Source organism: Taurulus bubalis, assembly GCF_910589615.1.
Source record: "Taurulus bubalis genome assembly, chromosome: 4".
NCBI lineage: Eukaryota > Metazoa > Chordata > Actinopteri > Perciformes > Cottidae > Taurulus > Taurulus bubalis.
In genome coordinates, this window is record NC_136592.1 from 15,528,737 (window position 1) to 15,554,956 (window position 26,220).

General features: G+C 38.5%; 1 protein-coding gene across 3 annotated transcripts; it reads left to right on the top strand.

Annotated features, from left to right (window-relative positions):
* On the top strand, nt 1-24,386 carry nedd4a (NEDD4 E3 ubiquitin protein ligase a; the record flags this gene model as incomplete). 3 transcript variants are annotated; one of them, XM_079216981.1, is made up of 29 exons in its annotated part: nt 4-62; nt 1,023-1,096; nt 2,305-2,383; nt 2,484-2,522; nt 2,757-2,810; nt 14,257-14,307; nt 14,681-14,742; nt 14,927-15,029; nt 15,784-15,947; nt 16,093-16,210; nt 16,557-16,721; nt 16,900-16,983; nt 17,232-17,351; nt 17,481-17,765; nt 17,937-18,017; nt 18,223-18,277; nt 18,368-18,426; nt 18,587-18,652; nt 18,837-19,066; nt 19,669-19,790; nt 19,901-19,971; nt 20,055-20,150; nt 20,249-20,322; nt 20,411-20,471; nt 20,562-20,621; nt 20,731-20,838; nt 20,960-21,056; nt 21,289-21,361; nt 22,430-24,386. In XM_079216981.1, 29 exons carry the CDS (start codon nt 18-20, stop codon nt 22,530-22,532), a joined length of 2,799 nt encoding a protein of 932 aa, XP_079073107.1. In that variant the 3' UTR covers nt 22,533-24,386. The 3 variants fall into 3 exon arrangements, with proteins under 3 accessions (XP_079073108.1, XP_079073107.1, XP_079073106.1); XM_079216982.1 differs by lacking the exon at nt 1,023-1,096 and having other exon boundaries at nt 1-62; XM_079216980.1 differs by lacking the exons at nt 4-62; nt 1,023-1,096; nt 2,305-2,383; nt 2,484-2,522; nt 2,757-2,810 and adding an exon at nt 7,217-8,539.
* Nucleotides 24,387-26,220: the final 1,834 nt, after the last annotated feature.

The following is a 26,220-nucleotide window of genomic DNA, read 5'->3' on the forward strand; positions in this document are numbered from 1 at the left end:
GGAAGGGCGAGGATATTATGGCTGCACTTTCGCCACAGATCCGAGGACTTCAGATAGATGAGGTAAACTACCGCTTCTGTCTCCAACCAGCCGTTAACGACCGTCGGCGTGACCACGTCGTTAGCCAGCGGGCTAACTAGTTAACGCGAACTAAAGCGTGAGCTAGCCAAACACTACCAATTAACTAACGTGAGCGAGCTAACTAACTCACTGCATGAGGAGCTATGGGTGAGCTTCAATGTGGTGGTTATCGATTATACTGATCAGCTGTACTTCTCAGCTCATGCTACCCATATTAGAGCTTTAGCTGTTCACTTTTTCATCCAGGAAACACAACAGGCTCCTCGGCTGTTAACGCCTCTGTGTCGGCCAACGGCTGTCTCCCGTCCTCAACACACACACACACACACGCACACACGCACGCGCGCGCGCGCGCACACGCACACTCACACTCTCTAAACTGACCAAACTCTGAATTAACTCGCTCAATAACATCACATTGGCAGAGCCTCCAGGTAACAACGTTAGGGCCCAATGGTTGTGTCCTTTTTGCTAAGTCAGTGGGGTTGATTGCGAAATCATGTGATGATTCACCAACTTCACAGTAAAGACATAAATGAGGGTTAGGATTGGGAAATGTGCAACAGTGCCAAGTATTTTCTGGATGTTATGTCATCCCGTAAACACTGATTGCATTGGGGGGTGTACATGTGAGAGGCGGCCATACTGAAAATTAGTTTTGTTTACTGGTACCTTGCTCTAGATTTTGTGTGCGTGTGCGTGTCCGTGCAAGCAAGCCAATATTCAGTATTCTGGACTTGCATTGACTATGTACAGAATATGACCAGGCACCATTATTTTATTGTAGTTTTCATTTTTAAGATTTTAATTGTTTATGTATGCATTGTGTCCTGGTGTTGTTTGGGTAATTATGATTAATGTGTGACGCAAGACTCCATAGCTGTCTTTATGTCATTAACATATTCACAAACTCATTAGTATTATTCTTTATTTATTTTCAGGAAGAGTCCAGAGTCCTAAAAGTGAAAGTCGTTGCTGGAATTGGGCTGGCCAAAAAAGATATACTCGGAGCCAGGTAAGCTGTTAGTTAACGCTTACTTGCTGTATAACTTGTGATGAGGGCTGCAACTAACTATTGATTTGATTATCGATTCACCTGCCAGTCATCTCTTTCATTATACAATTCTGATATCATCAAATATGGCATACACAGTATATATACGTATATTTTTTCCATTCAACAGTCCTAAAAGCCAAATGTTTACTATTACACATGACATGAAAAGCAGCCAGTCCTCACAATTTAGAACCTAAAACCATCAAATGCAACACTAAATTACTAATTATTTTAGCTCTACATACATTTACAACCAGATAATTCTTTTATTCAGGATTTACTTTAATACATTCTTAAATTGTTGAGATTAATTCTCTGTCAATTTCAGTGAAATTTGAAAGTTCATGTGATTACATTTTCTGTAAAAACAGTCATCATCTTCCTGTGCTTGTGTAGTGGCCATCTCCTCGTGAGTTTGCCTCATTATCTTCAGTAAAGCTGGACAGTCAGAACTTGCACCCTTTAAACCATTGTGTGTAGAATGACAGGAAGGGGATGACAACCTTTTCCACAACAAACAGCACACGTACTTCAGCCATCTGTCAGTGAACCGGGAATCAGTATGTGTTTCATTATTCCAATTTAGTCCGTCATTCTCTCAAATTCTATTGACACCTAAATTAATGTGCTATATTTTTGTCGAGAATTATTCAATTACACTTTGGGTTATGTTAGTTCCTTTTCAAGTGTTTAATTCTCATAAATTTTTTGGGGTTCAGAAATATTTTTCTGTGGTTGCAGTTTTTACAACAGACATTCACAGTAAAAAAAAAAAGAGAATAGAAATCTTCAATTTAAGAAATGTTTACTACCCCATAACCTATAAATGCAATCTGACATTGGCACAACAAAACTGGATTGCGGATTTTATGCCTTTATGTCTACTGTATGTTTAATTATTCATGTCACAACCAAAATGTCTGTATTAGCATCACTCTAAGTCATGGCACTCACTTAATCTATCACCAATGTCAATGCAGGCCTAAAGTGACAATGATGTAAAGGGATTTATTTCCCTCAGAGATAAAGTAGAGGTCCATGGCAGAACAACAACAGAAACCACTAATTCATAAAGAACAAGAAGTAGATTAGAAGAACCATTTCAGTCTTTATAGATCAATGTCTACACCAGACGTGAATCTAATGTGTGTGTCTTTGTCTTGCAGTGATCCATACACAAGACTGTCCCTCTATGACCCTATCAACGGAGAAATCACAAGTCTTCAGACTAAAACAATAAAAAAGGTAAGCAAGTGAACATCTACATTTGCTTTTAAACTTGCTCTGTTTATGGACTTGTATTTATTTTGATTTTATTTCCCTTCCCATCACATGTTACATGAAGTCCCTGGACCCGAAATGGAATGAAGAATTCTTTTTCAAAGTAAGTGAAACTTAAAATAGATAAACCTTTTAAAATGCATCTGTTTATCTCCCATGTTGTGTGAATATCAATAATCAAATGTATGTGCCAGGACATTTTATAACAGGACTCTGAATAGATTTACTCTATACTTAATCATATGTTACCATAAAATGATGTTGGCTTAGGTACCATGGCTTTTTGTTGAACCCAGTACGTGTGCGCTTTGATTGTATCGTCTATATTATGTTTCAGGTTGATCCCCGGAAGCATCGTCTGCTCTTGGAGGTGTTTGATGAGAACCGCCTGGTAAGTTATTAAGTATAATTTTGATGATCTCTATGATCATTTTCCTTATTAATTAATCTACTGATTATGTTCTTGATTAATAGTTTGGTCTGTAAAATCTCTTTAAATTGTTGGTTTTGTCAGGCCAATGGTAAAAAACCCAAAGATATTCAGATTTGCTATCACTGAAAAAAGCTGAGAATTCTCACTTTTGAGAAAGTAGAACAATTTTGAATAATCAATTATCAAAATAGTTGCCAATTAATTTTCTCTTGATTGACTAATTGATAAATTGACTAATTGTTGCAGCTCTTGTTCACATACAGATATTGGGTACATCTGTTTTCTGACTTGGGGAAAAAAAAAAAATGTAACCTTTCACCTAAACAAATTTTTAGTGCACATCACACAGCCATGCTTAAGTCTGCACATGTGTTAAACGGTGGATAACCTGTTTTGTGGGGCAAAGTGTTTTCATTACTATATTATTCTTAAATGCCCTGGACAGGCTCTTACATTGACAGGGCTACTGGCTCTATAACTGGTATGAAGAGATCTTTGATAATGACCGAGTATTGGAAATCAATTTTAAGAGCCACTTTTCTATAGAGGGACACAATTTAATTGATAGTTGTGATGTTGATAGTTGTAACACACTCCGCATATTGGATACAACCCAAAGAAAAGGAAATTATAGAGCTTTAAAACAAATTAGAGTCCGAAACAAAAAATTCTCGTCACCTAATATGTGTCTACCATAAAGTGAACAATAAATGCCAGACAAGGCAAAGTGTCATATTTCTAAGGATACGGGTATCCTCCAGTCAGTGCGAGGTTAACTTTGGTTTGTCTGCCTGACACAGCTGCCCTTATTTTGCCACAACATGTAAGTTATTGTTGGAAAACTGTGATCCCTTATTATTCATAGCTGATAATACGGGCAAATCTGGCTACCTTAAGGGTAACCGAAGGCCTGTTGTTGAGAGGTGAGGCTGGTGATTAAAGGAGTTGTATATCAGTCAAGTGCTGAATATCATGTAGATTGTGGAGATATTATGTGATGCATAGCTTAATAGTTTCTGTTATGACCTCAGTCGAGCTGCTAACCCAGTTTCACACTGGTCTGATGCACAGCAGCAGGTACTGAGACACCTGAGCAGCCAGTGCACAGTGAGCACCATTGCTGCTCACTGTGCTCTCTGTATGTGAACGCAGTGAGTGAGTTAGTGGGGATATTGTCTACTGATAACATCACAATTTACTCGTTTAGAACAGTTTTATCAGAGCTTTACTCAAAGAATACCGTATGAGCAAAGTAATACATTCTGTAGTTGGTGCACCCTACCCTACATTTATACTCCACATAGTTTGTATATATTGATCTGTGGCTGTATAGCCAAACATTGTACAAAGCCATATATACAACATTTTTCCACACTAATTCCCTTTTAAGCTATTTTGTACTCTGTTCTCGAGCAAAAATAAGTTATACATTTATAATTTTAATGTATTTAGTAGTTGAGATAGTAGTTGCAGTTTTCTTACTAAGTTGCAGTTCTAATGCATTTTGACTTATCTTTACCCTGTTATCCCCCACTGCTTCAACAACCTGTCCAAACTGGTAAAGTCGGCTCAGTGAGCAAGAAGCAGCACATTAGAATGTCAGAAGAAGACGTCAGGGCTCAGCTGTGTCAGCTGTTTGTAATAATTTGTTCCCATGTACAACATGTAACATTTCTAATTGGTTCTACACATAACTAACAATGCTGTGCTATGCTATACAATGGAAATCATGTGTTTCTTTTGTCCCACTCCCTTCTTCTATTGTGCTTTGTTTTGTTATGTTTGTAATTATTTATTCTCATTGATCACAAAGTTAAAAGATACAGTCAACACATACACATGCACATATATTCCACACAAATTTAGCTTCTGCTTCACAGATTCAGTTTGTTATTTTGTTTGTAGTTTGGCTGAAAGTTTCTAGGATGTGTCATAAAATCAAACAAACATAGGTGTGACTGACTCAAGTCTGCCTTATCATGCTCAAGGTAGATTTTGAGAAAATGTGAAGGGTGTGTCCGCACTGTGAACATGTTTTTAAGCATGTGTATGTCACTGCTGCTCTGACACTCAGAGGAACGAGCAGGAAATTCAGAAAACTTGAGCAGAAATATTTTGTCTTGCTGTTCATTCTATTAGTATTGTTCTTTAATAGACCCTGATAATTTTTGTGATCCACAGTTTGATCTTTCACCTACTGTCATTGTTATTGTTATTCCACTTCGGCTGCTTGTTGAGCAGGTTACACTGTTGAGAAAACGAGTGAAGGCAACTCCAGGCGATAATCTAACAACAATGTTGTCCTTAAGACATATTCAGAATCAGACTCATGCAAATCTATACAAGATACTTTCTATGGTTTCCTTTCTGCTATCAAGGAGGTGTTTGTGTAGCAGACCTTGTCTCACTTCCAGAGACAGCATGAATAGAGGGTATGCACATGACCGTATGCAGAAGTTGCCATGGTTACCCCCCCCCCCCCCCCTCCCTCCCCCTTGAATGAAGGGCCATCATGAATTCACATAGAAAACACTGATAAAAGGGTAAAGAGCTGTTGTGCGACTACACAAACTGATTCAGGAAGAAGTTTTTACCATAATCCGAAGGCTAAAGAGAATAGAAGCACACTTTCCAAACCAAACACACTATCTGAAAGAAAAAATAAAAATAAAATGCTCCCAACCTATCCTGATGATGAGATTTGTCCACAGACAACCCAAATATCCACTGAAGTGTGATTTTGATCAGTGTATATGAAGTACAGCACAGTAATTAATATTGTAAAAATACACAAAGTCCAAGAGTGGTAGAAAAGAGTAAAATACACAGCAGTTAGCCCAGCAGTAATTCAGTACACTTCATGATCAACCTTTCTAAGATGGTTCAGTGGTAGTGAGGGGGGCTGTAAATGTGATGCTGATTGACAAAGCCATCCTGTCTCCTGTGTCCAGCCTCTACTCTAACCACACCATACTGACGGATTAATGGCATAATACAGCTTATCTTTCAATGTTTCTTTTGGGCACATTATTTTTATGGTGCTGGATTTAATGTGTATATTTCTTGCAGCTTTGCTTTATGATTGGCCTATAAATTGTGTTGTGTGAGTCACCAATCTTATGCCCTATGCACCACCATCAATTATATCTGTTTTTGGTCAAATGAGTGATTGATAGCCAATCACGAGGTTTCCCGGTAGTTTGTCATGTTGGTAAAAAGAAATAGGCAGCTGCAGCAGTGAAGTGTCCTCTGATGAATCATGTCCTTATCCTGGCTATTTTTTCAGTATTACACCTTACACTGAAACTGGGTTGGATGCACACTAATGCCCTGAAATAGGCTAGCCTGACGCACAATAGGCTGCCATTAATAAATCGGACTGTCAACAGCCACGGAGAGGAAATCAGACCAGCACTGACTGTTACATGAGGTGTCATATAACGGGTGTCATGTCACGGTCAAAGCTTGTTCTCATCTTCTTGCGTTTTCCGAAGTCAGGCAGATAATGTCACAGCTTACTTTATCGCTGTTATAACATTCTCTGTTTCTTTGCAAGCCAAAAACAGTCTCTGAAATATTTTGTTCGTTTACTTGTACTTTTGCAGTTTCCACTTGCTACTCGCGGGCTACGGTGGTTTTATTTTGTGCTATGCAATTTTGCAACCCACTCCCCAGTTTGTTACAAAATTATGTTAACAGTAATTTCCTTTTGATTTATTGTAATTAAATAGTAGTGGGTAAAAATATTTTTGGCGGGCACAGAGCAGTAGAAACATTAGAAGCATAACCGCAGCAGGAAGTAGAGTCTTGAGTGAGTGGCCTGAGGCAGATGTAACATTTCTGTTTGTCAAAGCTTCAGCCTAAGATGGAACATAAAAAGACTACCATGTCGTTGTTTTCTCCAAAGGATTGAACAGGAGTGAGGCGGCTGAAACAGACACGAGGTGTAAGATATTAATCTGGCTGGAGCTCGGGAGGTGCCGTGAACAAGCAGCTAAACTAAGGTTATAAAGCAGGTCAGCAGTGGAGGCTCTTTCTTTTAAGTTCTATTGTAATTTTTAGTTTTTTCTGCATAGGCTTTAAGCTCCTTAAAGTGTCTAACGTCTGGGATTGCTCTTGTTTCAAAGGTCGTATGTTTGGGTCATGTCTCCAAATGGAACCACTGACCCCCCTCTGACTAAAAGCTGAGATCAGCCTGGAGGGGAATGTAGGTTGTCACCAGAGCTATTTTGGCAATGTACAGCCGCTAATGATTGTGATCACAGAGCAGAGCTTGGAGCAGTTGCTTTGCTTTCCTTTTTTCCTTCCAGCAAGTTTGATCATGCAGCTCTCTCCAGCGCTGCAGGGATTAGAGAGTTAACCGAATGGCACGTCGGCTGCGCTTACAATTCGCGTCAAGAAGAAGCAACACAGACCCTCTGTCGGAAAGCCTCAGCAGCCATGGAGAGGAGAGTGGATTCAGTGTGTCAGCTCGTAGCCCTACAGAGAGTCTGGCGCACAGATCTGTCCACTTGAAGGTGACGCCACTGCCACCAGACTATGCTAATTTACAGCGGTACTCTTTAGTATTCATACCCAGGGTTAACACTGGAGGATTTAATAAGAAGAGCATTCTACAGATATCGCTGCAGCCCTGTGGAAAGCTTATTGGAGAGCTAGATGGCAGTATAGAGGATGGAGACCCAGGGGCCAGTGAAGGAGGAGCAGGCAGTGGCTCTGACGGAGGCTCATGCAGCGGCAGCATGGCCAGCGATGCCGGGTACTGTAGCAGCAACAGCATCTTTGAGCCAGAGGCTTCAGAAAAGCACAGGACCACCCAGGAGAGGAGTCTACTCCGCTGCAAGTCAAAGGTCCCTTTGAGACGGTGCTCCTCCTTGGTTATATTTCCAAAGAGCCCCTGCAACACCCCACCTGCTTCTCCAGTCAGTCCAATAGCTCTATCTGCTCTCCCACCAGCAAGAGGATCTCATCAGTCATCTCTACAGACATCTGCCAGTGAATTCTCACAAGATGATGAGGAAGTGAATTGCAAAGAGTCCATTACCACAGCAGTAAGCGGCCATCGTCTCCCTAAAAGAAGCTGTACAGCCGAGTTAAGGGACACCAAACACATGGTGCAATTTAATATTCCTTTACAGGAAGAACCAAAAGGCAAAATGGAGGACAGGAGTAAAATAAGGGAACTGTCGTCAACTTTAGACAGATCGAATCGTCACTCCAGCAGTGTGCTGCTGCACTTTGCCCACCAGAGACCAATAATGTCCGGCAAGGGAGCTGCAACCACGGCTACAGTTAATGTGGATAATCCTGAGGCTCCTAACCCAGCCACACACCCCAATGGGGAACACAACCCTCGAAGAAAACTGTACCGTAGTACTTCTGCTTGTTTGTTCTCCTCAACTAAACCAACAGAGAAAAAGGTCTGTTCATCAGGAAAAGGACAGGAAATGCCTGAGGAAAACCATTGTCATCGAGCCATACAAAGGAGCTTTTCCCTGGAGGTGCCCTACGCTAACACTGGAATTTCATGTCACGTTTCAAATCCAAAACTCAGTAGTCCTCACTCTCCACATGTGCACATTCATTTGTCTCCTTGCTGCCCAGCTAAATTGCCTAGCTCTTTTACTGATGTAAACACAAGCTACGAAGGGATTAACATGCAAAAGAGTCTGGTTCAAAACAGCAAGGTGAGTGTAAGTTTCTTCATTGGAACTAGCTGATGCTCGTTACCTGTCTCGACCGTAGAGATGTCTGCCTTCTCTCGAATATTATGGAACTATATGGCACTCGTCTTGTGGTGCCAAAAATATATTCCCATTATATTGAAGAAAACGCAGACATTTTCTCAGCAAACGTCAAACAATCCAGATTGATAAATAGGACTACAGGTAAGAGGGAAAATATATATTTTTGATTTTAATCTGTCCCTTTTTAACAATGATTTGAGAGGCAAAGAGCTCTCTTAAGTATTTACATGACACAGAAAAGTCTCTATGGTGTAGCACTGTGGAGTCACCTTAAATGTTGTTTAACTGGTTCAAGTAGATTCCATACTGCTTTGGTTTGACAGCTCAGGTGACCTCACTTGGACTTCTTCTTTCACGTACAGAGTAAAATTAAACTGTCATGAATACATCACGGAACAAATAAAATAGTTAGTTTTGTGCTAAACCATTTAGCTTATGGTTGCTGAAGGGAAGTTAAACCTTTAAAAGATTACTTTTTTTTTACTAAGCTAAATAATGTTCAGGATTCAAATGCTGAGATAGTGGTCCTCTCCTTCAATGCTATCGCCATTAAAATCCTTAAAACTCTGTTTACTCAGAGTCAGCCATTAGGCTCACCACAAGCTAGAGCAACATTCAGTAACTGAGAAGATCACTCCAGCTAAGACATGCAATTAAAAGCCCAATGTAGACAAACATTCAGAGGTATTCAGTTACATTACAGGAAATCCATTTTCATATTGGTTTACAAAAAAAAAGAGTCTTATGAGTCTGTCCGTTTGTGGGTGTGTATGAAGACATTTAACTTAGAATAGCTCTCCAGTTTTACTATTCTGTTAGCGCTATGAGTAATCGACTTTAAGTATTTACCCCGTCTAATTTTAGTGGTGGGAAAAGCAGTGCCCCTTGCTGGTATAAATAAAGTGCTTCTGAAATATTCCCCTTGACTCCAGATAGTCTGGTGGTCTGTAGCACTGCCCAGTCCCGTGGATTCAAATTTAACAGCATGATACTAGAGCAGCGCACAGTCATGCCAGCTGTGTGTGTGTGTGTGTGTGTGTGTGTGTGTGTCTGTGTGTGTGTGTCTGTGTGTGTGTGTGTGTGTGTGTGTGTGGAGCGTGAGCCTTTCCCAGTAAAAGGTTGGCGCGTTCCCTTCGCCAGGCAGTGTTTGTGATGTGTCAGGTGTCAGCCCCCCTCCTGCATTTAGCAGGTTGTCAAGTAAGAAGGTGTACTCCTTACCTAATTAGCCAGTCCATTTAATTTTAAAGACCTACATTTGCTTTTGTACATTTAGATTATATTTTCTCACTTTAAAATGCCTGTGAAATACCAGCATCAAGTGTATTATTTTCATTTCAACATTGATGTTCAAAGTCCTTCGTGGATATTTAGTCACGTGGCACATCACACGTGACCTCACTCATCTCCCTGTTAAAAGTCTGCATCAAATACTACACATAACATTCTGACTGTCTGCTCACAACTAAGCAACAACAATGTGATTCAGACTCAATAAGTATATTATAATTCAAATATCAGGGAAGCATACGTAAAAATATAACATATACGTAAAATATATGTTCCCGAAATTTGTAATGGTTGTGATTTTCCTGACTAAATGTAGCAAAATGAACTTTGTACGAGTGCCTTTCTTTTTTTACTGCAGCAGTTCAAATTATCACCTCATGCCTACAACCAGTCCAACAACAATGTTTAATATATATATGTATATGTATATGTATATATATATATATATATATATATATATATATATATATATATGTATATGTATATATATATATACATATATATATATATATATATATATATATATATATATATGTATATGTATATATATATATATATGTATATGTATATATATATATATATATATATGTATATATATATATATATATATATATATACGTATATATATATATACGTATATATATATATACGTATATATATATATATATATATATATATATACGTATATATATATATATATATATATACGTATATATATATATATATGTATATACGTATATATATATATATATGTATATATATATATATACGTATATATATATATACGTATATATATATATATATATATATACGTATATATATATATATATACGTATATATATATATATATATATGTATATATATATATATATATATATATATATATACATATATATATATATACGTATATATATATACGTATATATACGTATATATATATATATGTATATATATATATATAATTTTTACATCCCACAATGGAATTTTTTATGGAAACTTCAGGTCTTCTTTTCTTATCTGAAGTGCCCTCATAACCCCGTACACCTCATCTCACGAGTTAATGAACAACCAGGGGTGACCACATTAAACAAGGAAGAGGAAAAACGTGACTCATAACAAAGAACCAAAATGTAGGTTAAATGACACAAATGAAATTTAATTATATTAAATTTAATTAAATTACATTTTCTGACGTATCAAGTCAAAGATGAGCTACATGTCATTATGGACCGTCCAGATTTGCTTGTCTCAGCTAGTTGTGTGCAGCTGCCACGGTGTTTGCGGTGGTTGTGATAGGTTGCATTTCCCAGTTCAAGCTGGAACTCTTTCAGATTCCTTTACAAGTGATAACATGTGGTTTAGAAAAGTCACTCGTATTGAAAAGATCCCAGCAATAACAAGCTTAACTCTTGAACTTTAACTTTAAAAAACGGAATATAGCAGCAGACAAGAAGTATATGACCCCTTTCTTCCTTTAAGTGTTAAAATAATAGGTTTTGGTTATACACTCTCGATCAACATAACACACGAGCAGTGCAGGCCACCAGACTTGGTGTTCCTGCCTCCTGCTGTGACAGCAAATGCTTTCAGGTGTGGAAAACATGGGCTTCCTCATTTCACAGCGTTGACTTCACTTTGTTGAGATAATCAAGCATAGTCTCTGCAGCTCTGGCAGACTCATGAGTGGTTTTGCCAAAATATATCTTGTTTCAAACCTATTTTATAGAACTGTTTCTCAGATATGAAGATACGTTCCTGACCAGGATGGCTTACCATCAGACACTGCTCCAATAACATTAGCTGGGTAGCTCTTCAGAAGTTTAGGTTTCACATGCTGCTGTCCACCTGTTAAAAGCAGTTTGTTGTAGCCCGGCTGAGATGGATATCACTGAGCTTGCTCCACAGATGCCCAAACATGTGTGTAGCTGTTTGCCGCAACCTCCCACAGTACATGGTCAGCACTGCTTAATGCCACATGCTGAACTGAGTTTAAATTAGTGTCAAATGAACCTTCAGGGATGCTCTTTATGAACATTTATCTATGGCTATCTTTTTTATCTTGAGCAGTCTTGTCATGTGACTAAAGCAAACACTTCCTCTTTGTTAAGCTTGGGCTTAATCCCCTCTGCATCCACTAACTTTCCAAAGAAAGAGACGGTTTTGCTTGATGGAAAACTCTGTTTGTTACGGAAATGACCTACTTGACTTGTGAAACCAGCAGGGACCGCCATCGCTATTAGCCTGAATTGTTTATGCATTGCTGTTTATGGCATACTTAGTTTTAATTTGACAGAGGAATCAGTTGTTTTATTGTTAAGTTTCTTATCATCTGAGCAGACTGTTAAAAGCTATGAAGGGCAGATTGTATTAATACATATTGTTGTTAACATTTCTAAGAGGTACAGAAGTAATGAGTGACTATTAAAATGTATTATCAAAGTGAAAGTGGAGTTTAGATGAAGATAGATCGGATCAGTGCTCACAGCTGATGTGAATGTGATACTAAAATGTTGTACTTGATTTGTTGACTTAAATAAATTATGAGAAACATTGCCATCATTTGGGATTATAACGGTAATAATGTGAGAAAAGACACTGAAGTTTAGAAACGTCCTTCAACTTAATGTGAAGTCCAATGCCTCAGTCAGTCGACACAAGGCGTTTTCATTTCTTTACAGTTAAGGAGGAGGTACAGAGTGCATCGCAATTGCTTTAAATGAACTACTATTATTATTATGTAGACACGCATACATTCATGTAAATCTTTAGTATACTGACTGTTTGTAAGCAATACCAAAATAAACACAAATTGAGCTTTTTTTAATGTCCTGTGGACCGTGGAGTGTAAATATATATATATATATATATATATATATATATATATATATATATATATATATATATATATATATATATATATATATATATATATATATATATATATATATATATAAAACCAACATTAACGCCACTGGTCCCTCTTTCATAAACATCAGTATTTTAGAAGACCTCACTGCCAGGGAAACACTGTGCAAAGCTCTTCTCAAAATGCACCATAAAAACAGTTCCCCACTGGAAATGGAAAGCAACTACAGGTTGCAGAATAGTAATGACAACAACAGCTTGACCAGAGATTTATTTTTTGTTTCTCAGTTGAGAAGATTTGCTGCTTTTCTTGATAGTAAACTGAATATGTGTTGCCTTTTTAGATCGTTGTTGAGACAAAATAAGCAATGAATTAGGTCAACTAGAGCTTTGGGAAATTGCATTTTGTCACTTTTAACTCTTTTCTGACATCAACTGATTAATTGTGTTGAGAAAACAGTCTGCATATTAATCAATAATGAAAAAAAGTGTTAACTGTAACCCTACTTCTGTACACTTGTGATTTCCATTTTAGCTGTCTATCTTTGTCCAGAGTGACTTACAGTAAGTGCTGCCATTGAGTAAGATTGAATACCTCAAACAACAAAATTGCAAGCAATTTGTAGTAAGAGGTGTGTCTGTTTAGGTGTTCATTTATGAAATATCCAATAATTATCTTTTATTACTTAGGATGTAGTTAAAGTTCACATAAAACCCAGAATGGGTCAGACAAATCATTCCAAGGCCATCAGTGAAAACTGTGCTCACCAAACTAGTTGCATGTAGCATGTACTGTATCTTTTAACCTCAACATAACTGCTTCTCTTGGCTCCACTATTAGACATGGAAGGGCAGGACGAAGGAGGCCTCCATCTATATTTGTTCACGTAAACACTCTATACTGCTGTTAGACAGTTTGACCTGACACGGGTGTTAATTTGGTCACAAAGCTGGCTCCCTCAGTGCAGCGTGTGTTTGCCTTTGAGATTGTAAGGGCTGCAATAAAGGCATGCAGTGAATGTGTGAAGTGTTCAGAGAAAAGAAAAGTGTATCTAACAAATGCTACATTATTTTGGTCCCAGTCTATCTGGAAATGACAGTTAGCCATTCATTGTGGGATGATAAACACATTCCTATCTAGGCTACATAATTAATATATATAGAAAAAAAGTCAACTGAATCACATTGTTTTAAGTATGAAGAGGGTGCAGTGGTATGTTTAATCTAACTCTTAAAGATAGTTTGTGAGAGGATTTGGCTCGTAATAGATGTAGCAGACAAAGAAAAAATCTAATGCAGATAAAATACCACAAAAGAAATCACTATCAGATAAACAGCATCTTCCTTTCTGTGTCTATTACTCTAAAGTCGGCTAATTAACAGAGCATGTCTAGGCCAGTCCTCTGTGCCTTTGAAGGAGATAATATTGTCATGATCCTCTCTCTCTCTCTCTCTCTCTCTCTCTCTCTCTCTCTCTCTCTCTCTCTCTCTTCCCCCTCTGTCAGACACGTGATGACTTTCTGGGACAGGTGGACGTCCCCTTAAATCAGATACCGGTAAGTCTTTGGTTGCAGGAAATCCTCGTCAAGAAAGTTAGAATGTATTTAGTATTTTACTGTAGCTCTGGACCTCAATCCCACCCATGTCACCATGGGAATATATACACGCACACCCTTATTCTAGTGTCTGTTCCACATCGTTGTCTATCGTTTTGGAAACACAGTCCGTCATGTTTATGTTATGTTCCTGCTTTTGTTTCATTATAAATACAACACCCGCAAATAAGCCCTCGTGGTCCACGTCCACCATCATCAGTATTTTTAAATATACAGTACTGTGTTCTGATACACTGCCATGCAGTAGATTTATTCACTGTCAAAATGTTTTGAGAATTAAAGATTTATTTTTATTTTTTATTTTTTTTCTCAGACAGAAAATCCTAATACAGAAAGGCCATACACATTCAAGGATTTTCTGCTTCACCCACGAAGGTTGGCATGATTTCATGGCTTTTTAATCCTTTGTCTTCTCCTGTTTTACATTCCATTTCACATATGTTAATTTGAAGGAGAAATGATAGGCCACAGTTTATACTTCATTTAAAAAAATGTTTTGTCATGACAATATTTATTTCTTCATTGTTTACATTTTTGTATTAATCTGTTTGTTACGCAGCCACAAGTCCAGAGTCAAAGGTCACCTGCGTCTCAAAATGACTTACCTGCCAAAAAACCCCGGCTCAGAAGAGGAAACGGCAGAACAGACTGAGGACATAGACGTAAGTTTTGCTCGTGATTATTGAGTAAAAAGATATCTCCCATGATCCCACAGATCCTCTTGTGTTTGGTTTGCCTATGCAGTGATTCTTCTTCCCTGTTCATAATACATCACCTGCAGCCTCAAGTTAACATTTTAGAATAGATTGAGAGTTTTAGTTCAGTCACTCTGAATTTCTATGAGCCAAAAATAAACCAGGTTCTTACCTAAAAACAAGTTGAAGGCGGCCTCAATTCTGGTTGTTGTTTACCTTTTCTCTCCATGGAATCAGTCACTGCAGCTGAAATTATTGTGTATTATTGAGCATCATTGCGCATTGAAATCATTGTGTCTGGACATTTAATAACGCCACAAGTCTCCATTAAACTTATAAAGCTAAATACTGTGTCGAAAAACTTGTATGTCTTTAAACTGCAACCTCTGATTATTTGAATGACAAGCGTCATATTGAATATAATAAAGCTTAGGCATGGTCGTTTGATTTCACCATAGACCACAGTTTATACAATCAAAGGTCAGGGAAAAACTCTTAAAACTCATATTACTGCTATATGTAATGTAAGTATGGTCTTAACTTAAAATCCATGAGGGCCTTTGTAAAATATGCAGATTTTTTTTTTTTTACTTAATCTAACTCAAGGCCTCAGTCTTCATCCTAGCCAGTGCATTTTCTTGTAGTTTGCAAGTCGTTTTTTGGTGCGTGCTTGCCACCCTGCTTGTGCTGCCCTTTAACACTTTCTGTTCATGTTGAGCAGCCTGGATGGGAGTTCCTGGAGTCTCAGGACATGTCAGGTCCCAGACAAAGCCAGCTGCTGCCTGCTTTGCCCCCTGGCTGGGAGGAGCGGCAGGACAACCTGGGAAGAACCTTCTTTGTCAATCATGAGAGCAGAACCACACAGTGGACACGACCCACAACCCAGTAAGACTGCTCCCCTCTCCACAGCAAAGTTACATAATTTTCTTTTGTTGGTGCAGTACTGAGTGTGTGTGTGTGTGTGTGTGTGTGTGTGTGTGTGTGTGTGTGCGTGTGTGTGCGTGTGCGTGCATGCGTGCATCCTAAACAGGGAAGGTGATGTGAACATGCGAAGAAGACAGAACAATAATATGGATGCGGAGCAAGCTTTGAATACACGCAGACAGATCTCAGACCCAGATGAGAACCCCACACGAGAGTCTCCTGAGGTAACTTTAGCACTGTTTTTAAAAAATCCTTTTCGGTGAATCGACAAGGGAAGGACGGGAAAGGTCTGTTCTGATAGCTATGCAGATGCCATGTTGAAGCCAGGTGTTGCACTGGTGGTCATAGCAGTGTAGTTCTGGCTTCTCGTCTGAGGGCTTTGGCTTCAACACTTGAAGACATACACTTTCTAAACAATTAAACTTTTAGGTTGGTCTGTTGTTTCGTAAACCTAAAAGTTAAATTGTCCAGTAAACTGAGTAATTTGGCAGAGTTGTTGTTGTCAGATCTAACCTTGGATCAACCCCCCATCGAGTCTTCTTGATGAATCTCATCTGTCTCATCGTTTAGAGCTGGGAGATCATTACGGAGGACGAGTCCACCTTGTTCCACAACAATAACCCACTTGCATCACCTCCACCACATGGGCCTGCAGAGTTCGAGCCGTTCCACGACGAGCTGAGAAACACTCACTTTTCTGGGGCCACAGCTGGCGAGCTGCGCGCCTCCCAGATGGTGAGTCATTTTCTGTCCGCCATACGGTTCTGCTTACTGGAAAGTCAGAGGAGTAGAGGCTCAGAGACTGATAGGAACCACACACTTTTAGTGAGAGAGGGAGAACAGTGCAAAGTGTATAACACATTAATGGCCAAGTGATCATTGTTGTCTTTGACATGCTTCCTCTGTGCTGCAGAATCATGCTAGTAATTCGAGTCATTCCAGTCGCAGAGGAAGTGCCCCGACTTCAACGGTAGAAGAACATCCTGTTAATCCTGTGGTGGGTATTTCACTCCCTTATGAAATCATTCCTTCCTACTTTTTACTAAACCTGTCTTGCATCAGAATGTTGCTGTTTGTGTAGACAGATGGCACTGTTCAAGATTCACAGCTGTTTTCTTTAATATACCAGTTCCTGTGGTATGGAAGTTAGGAAATAGTTTTAGTGATGCGTCTCATTGTCAGTATTTGGTTTCTCAATGAGCTTGAGGGTTTTTAGTATTGATCACTTTTTATGTCATTTAATAGCATATTCCAACCTCAGCTGTGCTGCCTCCAGGATGGGAGGAGAAGCGAGACAGTAAAGGAAGACGCTACTTTGTCAACCACAACAGTCGAACCACTTCATGGACACGACCCCTCATTCAGGTACAACGTGTTTTATTGTATTCCTATTGATACTGATAGAGGGCAAAGGTATGTAAACTGACACTCAACTGGCAATTGTTCAACCACCATTTCTCCATACCTCTCAATATTATCTTTATTGTTGGACAGAAAACCACAGAGACACCAGCAGCACCACCACCACCACCAGCAGCAGCAGCAGCAGCAGCAGCGGCAGTAGCAGCAGTAGCAGCAGCAGCACAGAGTGGTGCAGGTGTAACCCAGAGCCAGACTCCACCCTTACCACCCATGTCCCCCGAGGACTCTCCCTCTCAGCACATCCCAAGCCCAGAGGCCACACATGATTCTGGCTCCCTGCCGGGTGGTTGGGAGGTTCGCAGTGCTCCCAGTGGAAGACCCTTTTTCATTAACCACATGACTAAGACTACTACCTGGGTGAGAAAGCAGCAGACTTTAGATTTGCTTTTACCTTCAATCTTAATTAGTGACCAGACAAAGTTAGCTTTTTTTTTAATGGGTTTTAGTCTGCAGTATACCCAATGCTGTTTCTTGTGTAAGTATTTCCTATTTGACTGAAACACACCCTATTTGTTTTCCTCTGAACAGGAAGATCCCAGGCATCCCAAAATTCCTGTGCACATGAGGAAGAGACCCTCACTCGACCCATCTGATCTCGGCCCTCTGCCGGTAAATTCAACAGTTACAGAATATCAGTAACAAATCAATTGAAAGACATTTATCAACTTTAGGCTTTAGATCTCAGGCAAACATCTTATATGAGTTAATAATTGCTCTGTGTTGTAATATATAATCAGAGCAGAAAGTACGGTCTATTTTATTTAATAATCTAAAAGGCAACATATTTAAAATGTAAAATGTTCTTCCTTTCTAGCCTGGCTGGGAAGAGAGGATCCACACTGATGGGAGGATATTCTACATAGATCACAGTGCGTATGACGTTTGATACTAATTACATCTTGGACTAAACTCTGTGTAGATTTCCATGTGAATGAATGGCCTCTGATTATATTTCACAGACACCAAGAACACACAATGGGATGATCCCAGACTGCAGAACTCAGCTATAACCGGACCAGTGAGTATAGATTATATTTGACAGATTATCTTTCAGTAATATGATATTAGCACACAATACCATGTTTGCTGGTTTCCTGTAAATATGTGTCTTTGACAAAAGTGTAAGTCACAAGGTTACGGTGAATTTGTCACTAAAGGCTGTCCTTTGTTGGTTCTAGGCAGTGCCTTATTCCAGAGATTATAAACAGAAGTATGACTACTTCCGGAAGAAGCTGAAGAAACCGGTGAGTGTCCTGAAAGAACAACTATAACTGTTGCTTCTTTACAACTACTTCTACTTAATCTAATAAGGACTGGTGTTGCTTTAACCTCTGATATCAGTTTGTCACTTTCACATATGCTGTATTTATTCAACCTGTAGATGATCATAAACTCTCTTCTTAATGAACGCAATACATTTCTGCGTAGGCTGACATCCCAAACCGCTTTGAGATGAAGCTGAGGCGAAATGCCGTGCTGGAGGACTCATACCGACGCATCCTGTCAGTGAAAAAGGCAGACCTGCTGAAGGCAAGACTGTGGGTGGAGTTTGAAGGAGAAAAAGGACTGGACTATGGTGGTATAGCCAGGGAGTGGTTCTTCCTCATGTCCAAGGAGATGTTCAACCCGTACTACGGACTCTTTGAGTATTCTGCCACGTGAGTCCACACACTGCCTATGTTTATGTTTCCTCTAATGGTCTTATACATCATTAAGTTGTGTTTAGACAAGGCCGTCTTGTATTGCTGCACAGCCATTTAAATTTAGAGGTTTAGATGTGGTGGTGCTCTGATTTATATGAAGAAACAGTAAATAAAGGACATTCAGGGCTCTTGCCATTGTTCTGCCTCTAAGTCTGGAAAGGCCAGGGAAATATGAGAAAATATCATCTTAGTATACAAATAATTTATCACTGTTTGTATTGTGCGCACACATACTCTGTGTATGATATTTATGTTTACACAGTGGCACAGGCCAAAATACGATTCAAATTGCTCATCTTCCTTTACTGTCCTACAATATGTGGTGGGAAAACTGTAATTGTGAGATGGAAAATAAGCAGTATTTACATAACTTGTGATGAGCATCAATGAAAATACAAGCGTCAAGTCAAGATCCCCATACAATTACAGGATTCTGTTTCTTATAATGGCAGCAATTTAAGAATACACACAAACAAGCTGTAATTATTTGCCAAAACCAGGACAGCAGATTTAGGAAAATATGTGTTCCTGTTCATACTTTGTGATTTGTCTTCCAGAGACAACTACACACTGCAGATTAACCCAAACTCCGGTTTATGTAATGAGGACCACCTGTCCTACTTCAAGTTCATCGGTCGCGTGGCAGGCATGGCCGTGTATCATGGCAAACTGCTGGATGGTGAGTGCCACCTGTATTCATGTTGTCGTAGGGCAGAGGGGAGATCAAAGGGATTAGAGCAGATGGTGATTTTATAGATCCTGACATTTTTATTTGTGTCCTTTTTATAGCTTTCTTCATACGGCCTTTTTACAAGATGATGCTGCAGAAGCCGATCACTCTCCAGGACATGGAGTCTGTTGTGAGTGTCGCATGTTTCCACTGCAAATAATTAGGTGGATCAGGTAATCTTGAAGATATTTATGTTGTGTGTTGTCTTTTCAGGACAATGAATATTTCAACTCCTTGAAGTGGATTTTGGAGAACGACCCCACAGACTTGGATTTGAGTTTTACCATTGATGAAGAGCTGTTTGGACAGGTGTGTTCAAACATGTCGTCTTTGCCTCAACAACTTTTAATTCGTCATAAGTGGTTAACTATGTAACTTGCATTATAAATGTAATTCTTCTTGTTCAGACTCACCAGCATGAACTGAAGCCGGGCGGCTCAGAGATTGTCATCACTAACGACACCAAGAAGGAATACATCCAGTAAGAAAGAGAAAAAAAAACACTTCTCATAATCTTCAAAGTGTTGAAATGATGATTTGATGCTAATCGGCTGTGTTGTGTTTGACAGTCTGGTGATGCAGTGGAGGTTTGTGAACAGGATACAGAAGCAGATGACTGCCTTCAAAGAGGTTACAAGCTATTTGATACATTCTTTTTGTAACATGGTAGAGACACTATTAAACAATATAAAGTAGAATAGTCATATGTTTGTGTTTTAGGGATTCTTTGAGTTGATACCACAAGATGTGATCAAGATTTTTGATGAGAATGAGCTCGAGGTAAGTTTTCAGTCTGTCTGATGTGCTGAAATGACCATTCAGGTTAATTGTAGATTTATTCCAGACAGATTAATAACAATGTGTCCCCCTGCCGTCTTCTCCTCCTCAGCTGCTCATGTGTGGTCTTGGAGATGTGGATGTGAATGACTGGAGAGAGAACACCAAGTACAAGAACAGCTACTGCTCCAACCACGTTGTTATCCAGTGGTTTTGGAAAGTAAGACAACTTTCCATGCCTGGAGCCATCAAGCTGAGCTGTGGACCTTTCAGAGTTTATTGTCCTTTCAAGAAGAGCTTTGTATTTGTTATTTATTTGTATATCTGTTTGTTTTGTTTAGACGGTGCTGCTGATGGATGCAGAAAAGCGAATCAGGCTCTTGCAGTTTGTGACAGGAACTTCAAGGGTCCCGATGAATGGCTTTGCTGAACTCTACGGTGCGATAACACTTTTTTTTACTGCATTTTTATGAGAAACTTGTTTCTTGCTTAGGCTAGATAATTCACTCTTGTAGTGTATTATGATATGACATGATGACTCATCACATGTTTTACCTCTATACTGTGCAAATTCACAGGTGGCTGGGACTTTTTTGTTTTATTGTAAGTTAATTCCAGTTAAAATCAGGTTGTATGTGTTTGTCTAATGTTTGATGGGTTTGTTTTCCAGGGTCTAACGGACCACAGCTGTTCACCATCGAGCAGTGGGGAACACGTGAAAAACTCCCTCGAGCCCACACATGGTGAGCACTTCACTCACATTATTTCGTTAATATTTTCCTCATTTAAAAAGGCTGAAGCTGATTTTTGCCAAAAAAACGAATTGCTTCCATAACTTTGTGCTCTCCTTGCTACTGAGTTGTTGGTCATGTTGAGCAGTGAGGTTTGTAGTGAGACATTCACAGATCTTATCATTTGACTGTAATGTGTTGGATGTTCAGAGCCCACAAAGCATCTTGATGATAATAATATGGGCATGCAAGATTAAAAAATATATATATATATATATTGGGGCTTTGACGCGCCACAAGGATGTCCTGCCATAAAACGATTTCTAGGGTTGTTCTAGAGACGTTCTGAGTCAACTACCACTCATACGATTTTGCCGGACCAAAGTTTTTGTGAATTTTGTGTTAACCAGAGTTGTGCTCATACGTTGCTCATACCTAGGAAATAATTAATTCAGCATGAAAAAGCATTCAAATGTCTAATCGACTAAAGAATATCAAAGACTAAAATCAGCCAATTAGTTGACTAATTGGCTAAGAGGGAGCTGCCCTCATGGCATCATTACTTATCAGCCCTTTCTTTATCTTAGCTTACACTGAGGTTTTGTGTGGCCATGATAATGAATGATAATGATTTTTACAAAAAGGACCTACAAGATAATCATTATTAGAGTATATAGTGGGTTGAAGCCCTCTAGTGGTTGGATACAGTCATAGCTCTCACTCTGCTCTTTGAGAAATACATCCATTCATTAGGATCAGAAAGACGCCTCACTATTAAGGGAGAACTCAACTGATTTTGAATGTCAAAGTACATTTTCTAGTAAGTCATATAGAGAATGCAATGGTAGCAATTGAGTTGCATTTGGAGATTTTTGACCATTCCTTAGTTAATCTACCTCTGGAAAGTCCCTCATTTTGATGGAGGTGCAGTACTAACTTACTGGACTGTCACCTTTAAGAATTATGAATGAACACATATAAGCTGCAGTTGATTCCTGCAAATGTTTATGTTTTATGACTTTTGCTTGGATATGATTTTTCCCTTGTTTTCCTCATTGTCTTTACTTTCACCTTGTAAAGCTTCAATCGACTGGACCTGCCTCCTTATGAGTCCTTTGAGGAGCTGAGGGAGAAACTTCACATCGCCATTGAGAACGCACAAGGCTTTGATGGGGTGGATTAGAGCTTCTGCTGACATTACTGCATGATGCGGTGAAGACATGTAATGATGAGAAAAACAAGCTGTGCAAGAGATTGATGTCTTAACCTGCAAGCTGTGTGACAGATGAAGGACAGTCACACAACCTTCACGTTGGTCCTCTGTTGAGCCACATGTGAAGAAAGGACAATACATCTGGAGGGACGGAGTTATTTAATGACTCGACATGTTTTAAAGTTTACAAAGCAAAAATGCAAATCTCAATACTGTATAACAAAAAGATCTAACCTAAAGAAAAAGTTTAATTTCGGCTGAATTGCCTCAGAACACTTTATGCTCTGATCAGGTATTTGTGACATTTTGTCTTTACGTTGTATTTGGTGAGAAAATAATGTAGGTTGTGTTGCTCCCAAACTAAATCCCTTAACTTGCTGTTGGAGGCAACATTGTGTAAAAAAGAAAAATTAATGGCAAAACCTGAATAATCAATTGGCAATTTAACCTAAATTAAACATGTTTTCCAATCATTTAATTCTATACATAATTATACATTTTTCATTCCATCACACTAATCCCAAACATATGCACCTCAAAAGCGTTGACAGCAGAAAATGTGCACGTTAAACACAAGTTTGAGCAACTACACTTAAGGAGCGTGTATTATTGAATTGTTATAGTAGCGATGCACCAATACCAGGACCAGTGAAAGGCTAAATTTATTATACTGTCATTTGTACTGACTACATGCAGTGTTAGATTGTGCTAAATTACTAGGCATAATTTGTACATATTGACATGAGATAATTGAATATCATCAAATTTATTTCCTTCTGTTATTACATAAATAAACTGTACATACAGAATTAACTTTACCATATCCAAAAGCATTTATTGTTAAAACGATTCACTCGAAATTGTGAAATTGGCAAATAGTGGTTATTGGTGCACCTCTGCATTAATACATATTTTATCAGATAATTAAACAAATGTATTTACGCATAATATCCGACAGATTTACCTTATCAAACACTTTGTAAACAGTATGTTAGAAATTCTGTTTCGTTGCCTTTTGTCAATGAGTGGTATTGTTTTGTTTTCCTCTACTCATCCTCGTGCTCAGCACGGTGCTCTATTTTTAAGAGTACAACTTAAAAAATTGTTGGTTGTCAAAATATGCACAGATTATTGTCTGTTTTCAAAATGGGTAATTACTTGTTAATACCTTTTGTAGGAAAGTAACTGTTCTTCAGCAGTAGTTTTAACATTTTCTGAATGGCAAAACGTGTTTACACTGCCTGCCATGTTTACAGGTCATTGATAAAAGAATATATCGTGGGCTGGTTCTTGTCTCTGACAACACAATTTTATACTTTATGCTTTTATACAGTCAAGCACTTTGTTGATATCGATGAGTCTTACTTCTAAACTGTCTGAATCTTTGCCAATCTGTCACCTGCAGACTGCTTGAATTGCTCTTTAAGAAAATTATCCAATGCTTCGAGTGCACGTCTTTAAATGTTTACATGTGAACATTGCTGAAAATAAGCACATTCTCTTCTTTCACTTATATTTAAAGTTAAATACAGAGGCCTTCGTTTGTAATGTATTGTAGAATTTGATTGTTCATGTTTTAATCTCTAAATGGAAGTACTGTTATATAGCCATTGTCTACTGAAGAATATTGAATAGATCAACACTTAAGTTCTGATATATCAGATTTGTATTATTATAGAAATTAATTAAAACACCTATAAGTGCATTACAACATACATATACACAGTTAATAGGGTTGAATGAACTGTAGCTCTTGAATCCTCATTTGATGACATAGCACACCAAATTCAATACAAATATATTTGAAAAATAAAGAAATATGAAAACAGTTATCCAGTGTCTTCATGTCTAACTTTCCCACTAAACACACCAACCCTAATAACCAGTAATGTAACTATGTCTTAATTTGAGTTATAATGGCTGACTAAAAATGTACATTGTTAAACACAAAGTTAATATACCCCTTACAAATGTTAAATATGATGGTTGTAGTGTTAACCAGTTGTCTGTATTTCTACACAACTACCACATGGAAAACATGATTTGCAGAGCATTTAACACCAGTACAAGAACTTGAATGAAGAATTCACCTTAGAGTTGTCTCACAATCTTTCTGTTGTGTGTGTGTGTGTAATAATAAGAGCGAGACTATGTCGAGGTTCAAAGCATGTGATTCTCTAATTCTCAGTGTGAAGTCATATGTAAAAAGAAACACTCTGCTGGTAACCTGCAAAGAGAGGCGATGACGCCGCTGTGAAGTAGGAGTGTTATGTGGGAAAACCAGTGGAGGGACAATAGTAGTCCAACTTTGTAGTATTAAAGTTGGATGTCTTACATATACATGTTTATCTCAAGTCTATATGACAGGAGGTGAATGAACATCAACAACCTGGTGTAAATGACACTAAAGAACAGATATAGAGCCGTGAACAAACAGCCTAAAATATGTTGCTGATCTAGTTTTTAGTTTTGTGTTTCAACACTGCACAACAGCAGGCTTATGACATGATGCACTCAGTGTGAGTTGTTGATGGTTGTATGAAGAGTTTTGAGGACACATCTTTGCTGAATCAAAAACATTCATTGTGGAGTTTGTCTCACCAATTCTCAAAAAACAAAGCGTAAACATTTACCCTCAGCGAGTATTAGCATATAAGTGAGGCAACAGTGGTTGCAAAATCTGAATGTGGCTTGAAAGCAATTATTCCTTTTAAGAAGATAAATGTAGAATAGTTGCAGATTGCCTTGGACATGGGATTTAGAAGAACATGAGGAAAAGTAGTGTATAATGCAGAATATTTGTTGAAATTTAACAAGGTGACATATTTAACACAAAAATGGATTCCCTACCTGTAAATGCTAACCTCGACTAGATGCTGTAGCCATTAATTATAGGGTAGAGCATACAGCACAGATGTGATGCATTCATCACACTTGCAGAAGAAGACTCTAAAGGATGAAGTTTGGGCAGGTTATATAACGGACAGTGCCTACAATACAATTTTCTAATCATACGGATCAGTTCAGTTGGCACATCTGGTCTGGTCATGAATTCAGACCAAGTTTCCACTCCAGATATACTATCAATTACAAAACAATAGTTAATGTCAACTGTTTCAGGGTTTGATTTAATGAATAGCATTTTACATTTTATTTTTGAGAATTGATACTGATGTCTTGCTTCCATTATTTCAGAGTATCCTGTGAGTTCTTAAATTCAGTCATGAGCTGTATTGTTTCTCTTTAGGGTGGCACACATGATTTAACCAGAGTCTTGTGGTTTGAACAGATGTACAGTACGTGTTTGTAGTACTGAACTGTTCCAGCTGGGGGAAGTAAAACACAATGTATTCTTTGTCAATGGCATTACCCAACTTTTAAACATTTAAACTTACATCTGTCCAACATAATTGGTTTGTTTCACATCATATTAGCAGGAAGGATTGACTCTTTCAATTCTGCTTTTTATGTCCAAATGTTGTCTCGCATATTGGGATTTATTTTAAACTACATTTCAGTGCATGGAGGAGCTGGGAGGACAGTCTGCCTGTTTATCTCAAGCTAATTTCGCTGCAGTCCAATATGGGTCTGTGTGCTTGTTGACCTACAGTATGGAGTGTTGACTCATACGTAGTGTTGGCTTTTGACAGGCTCTGTG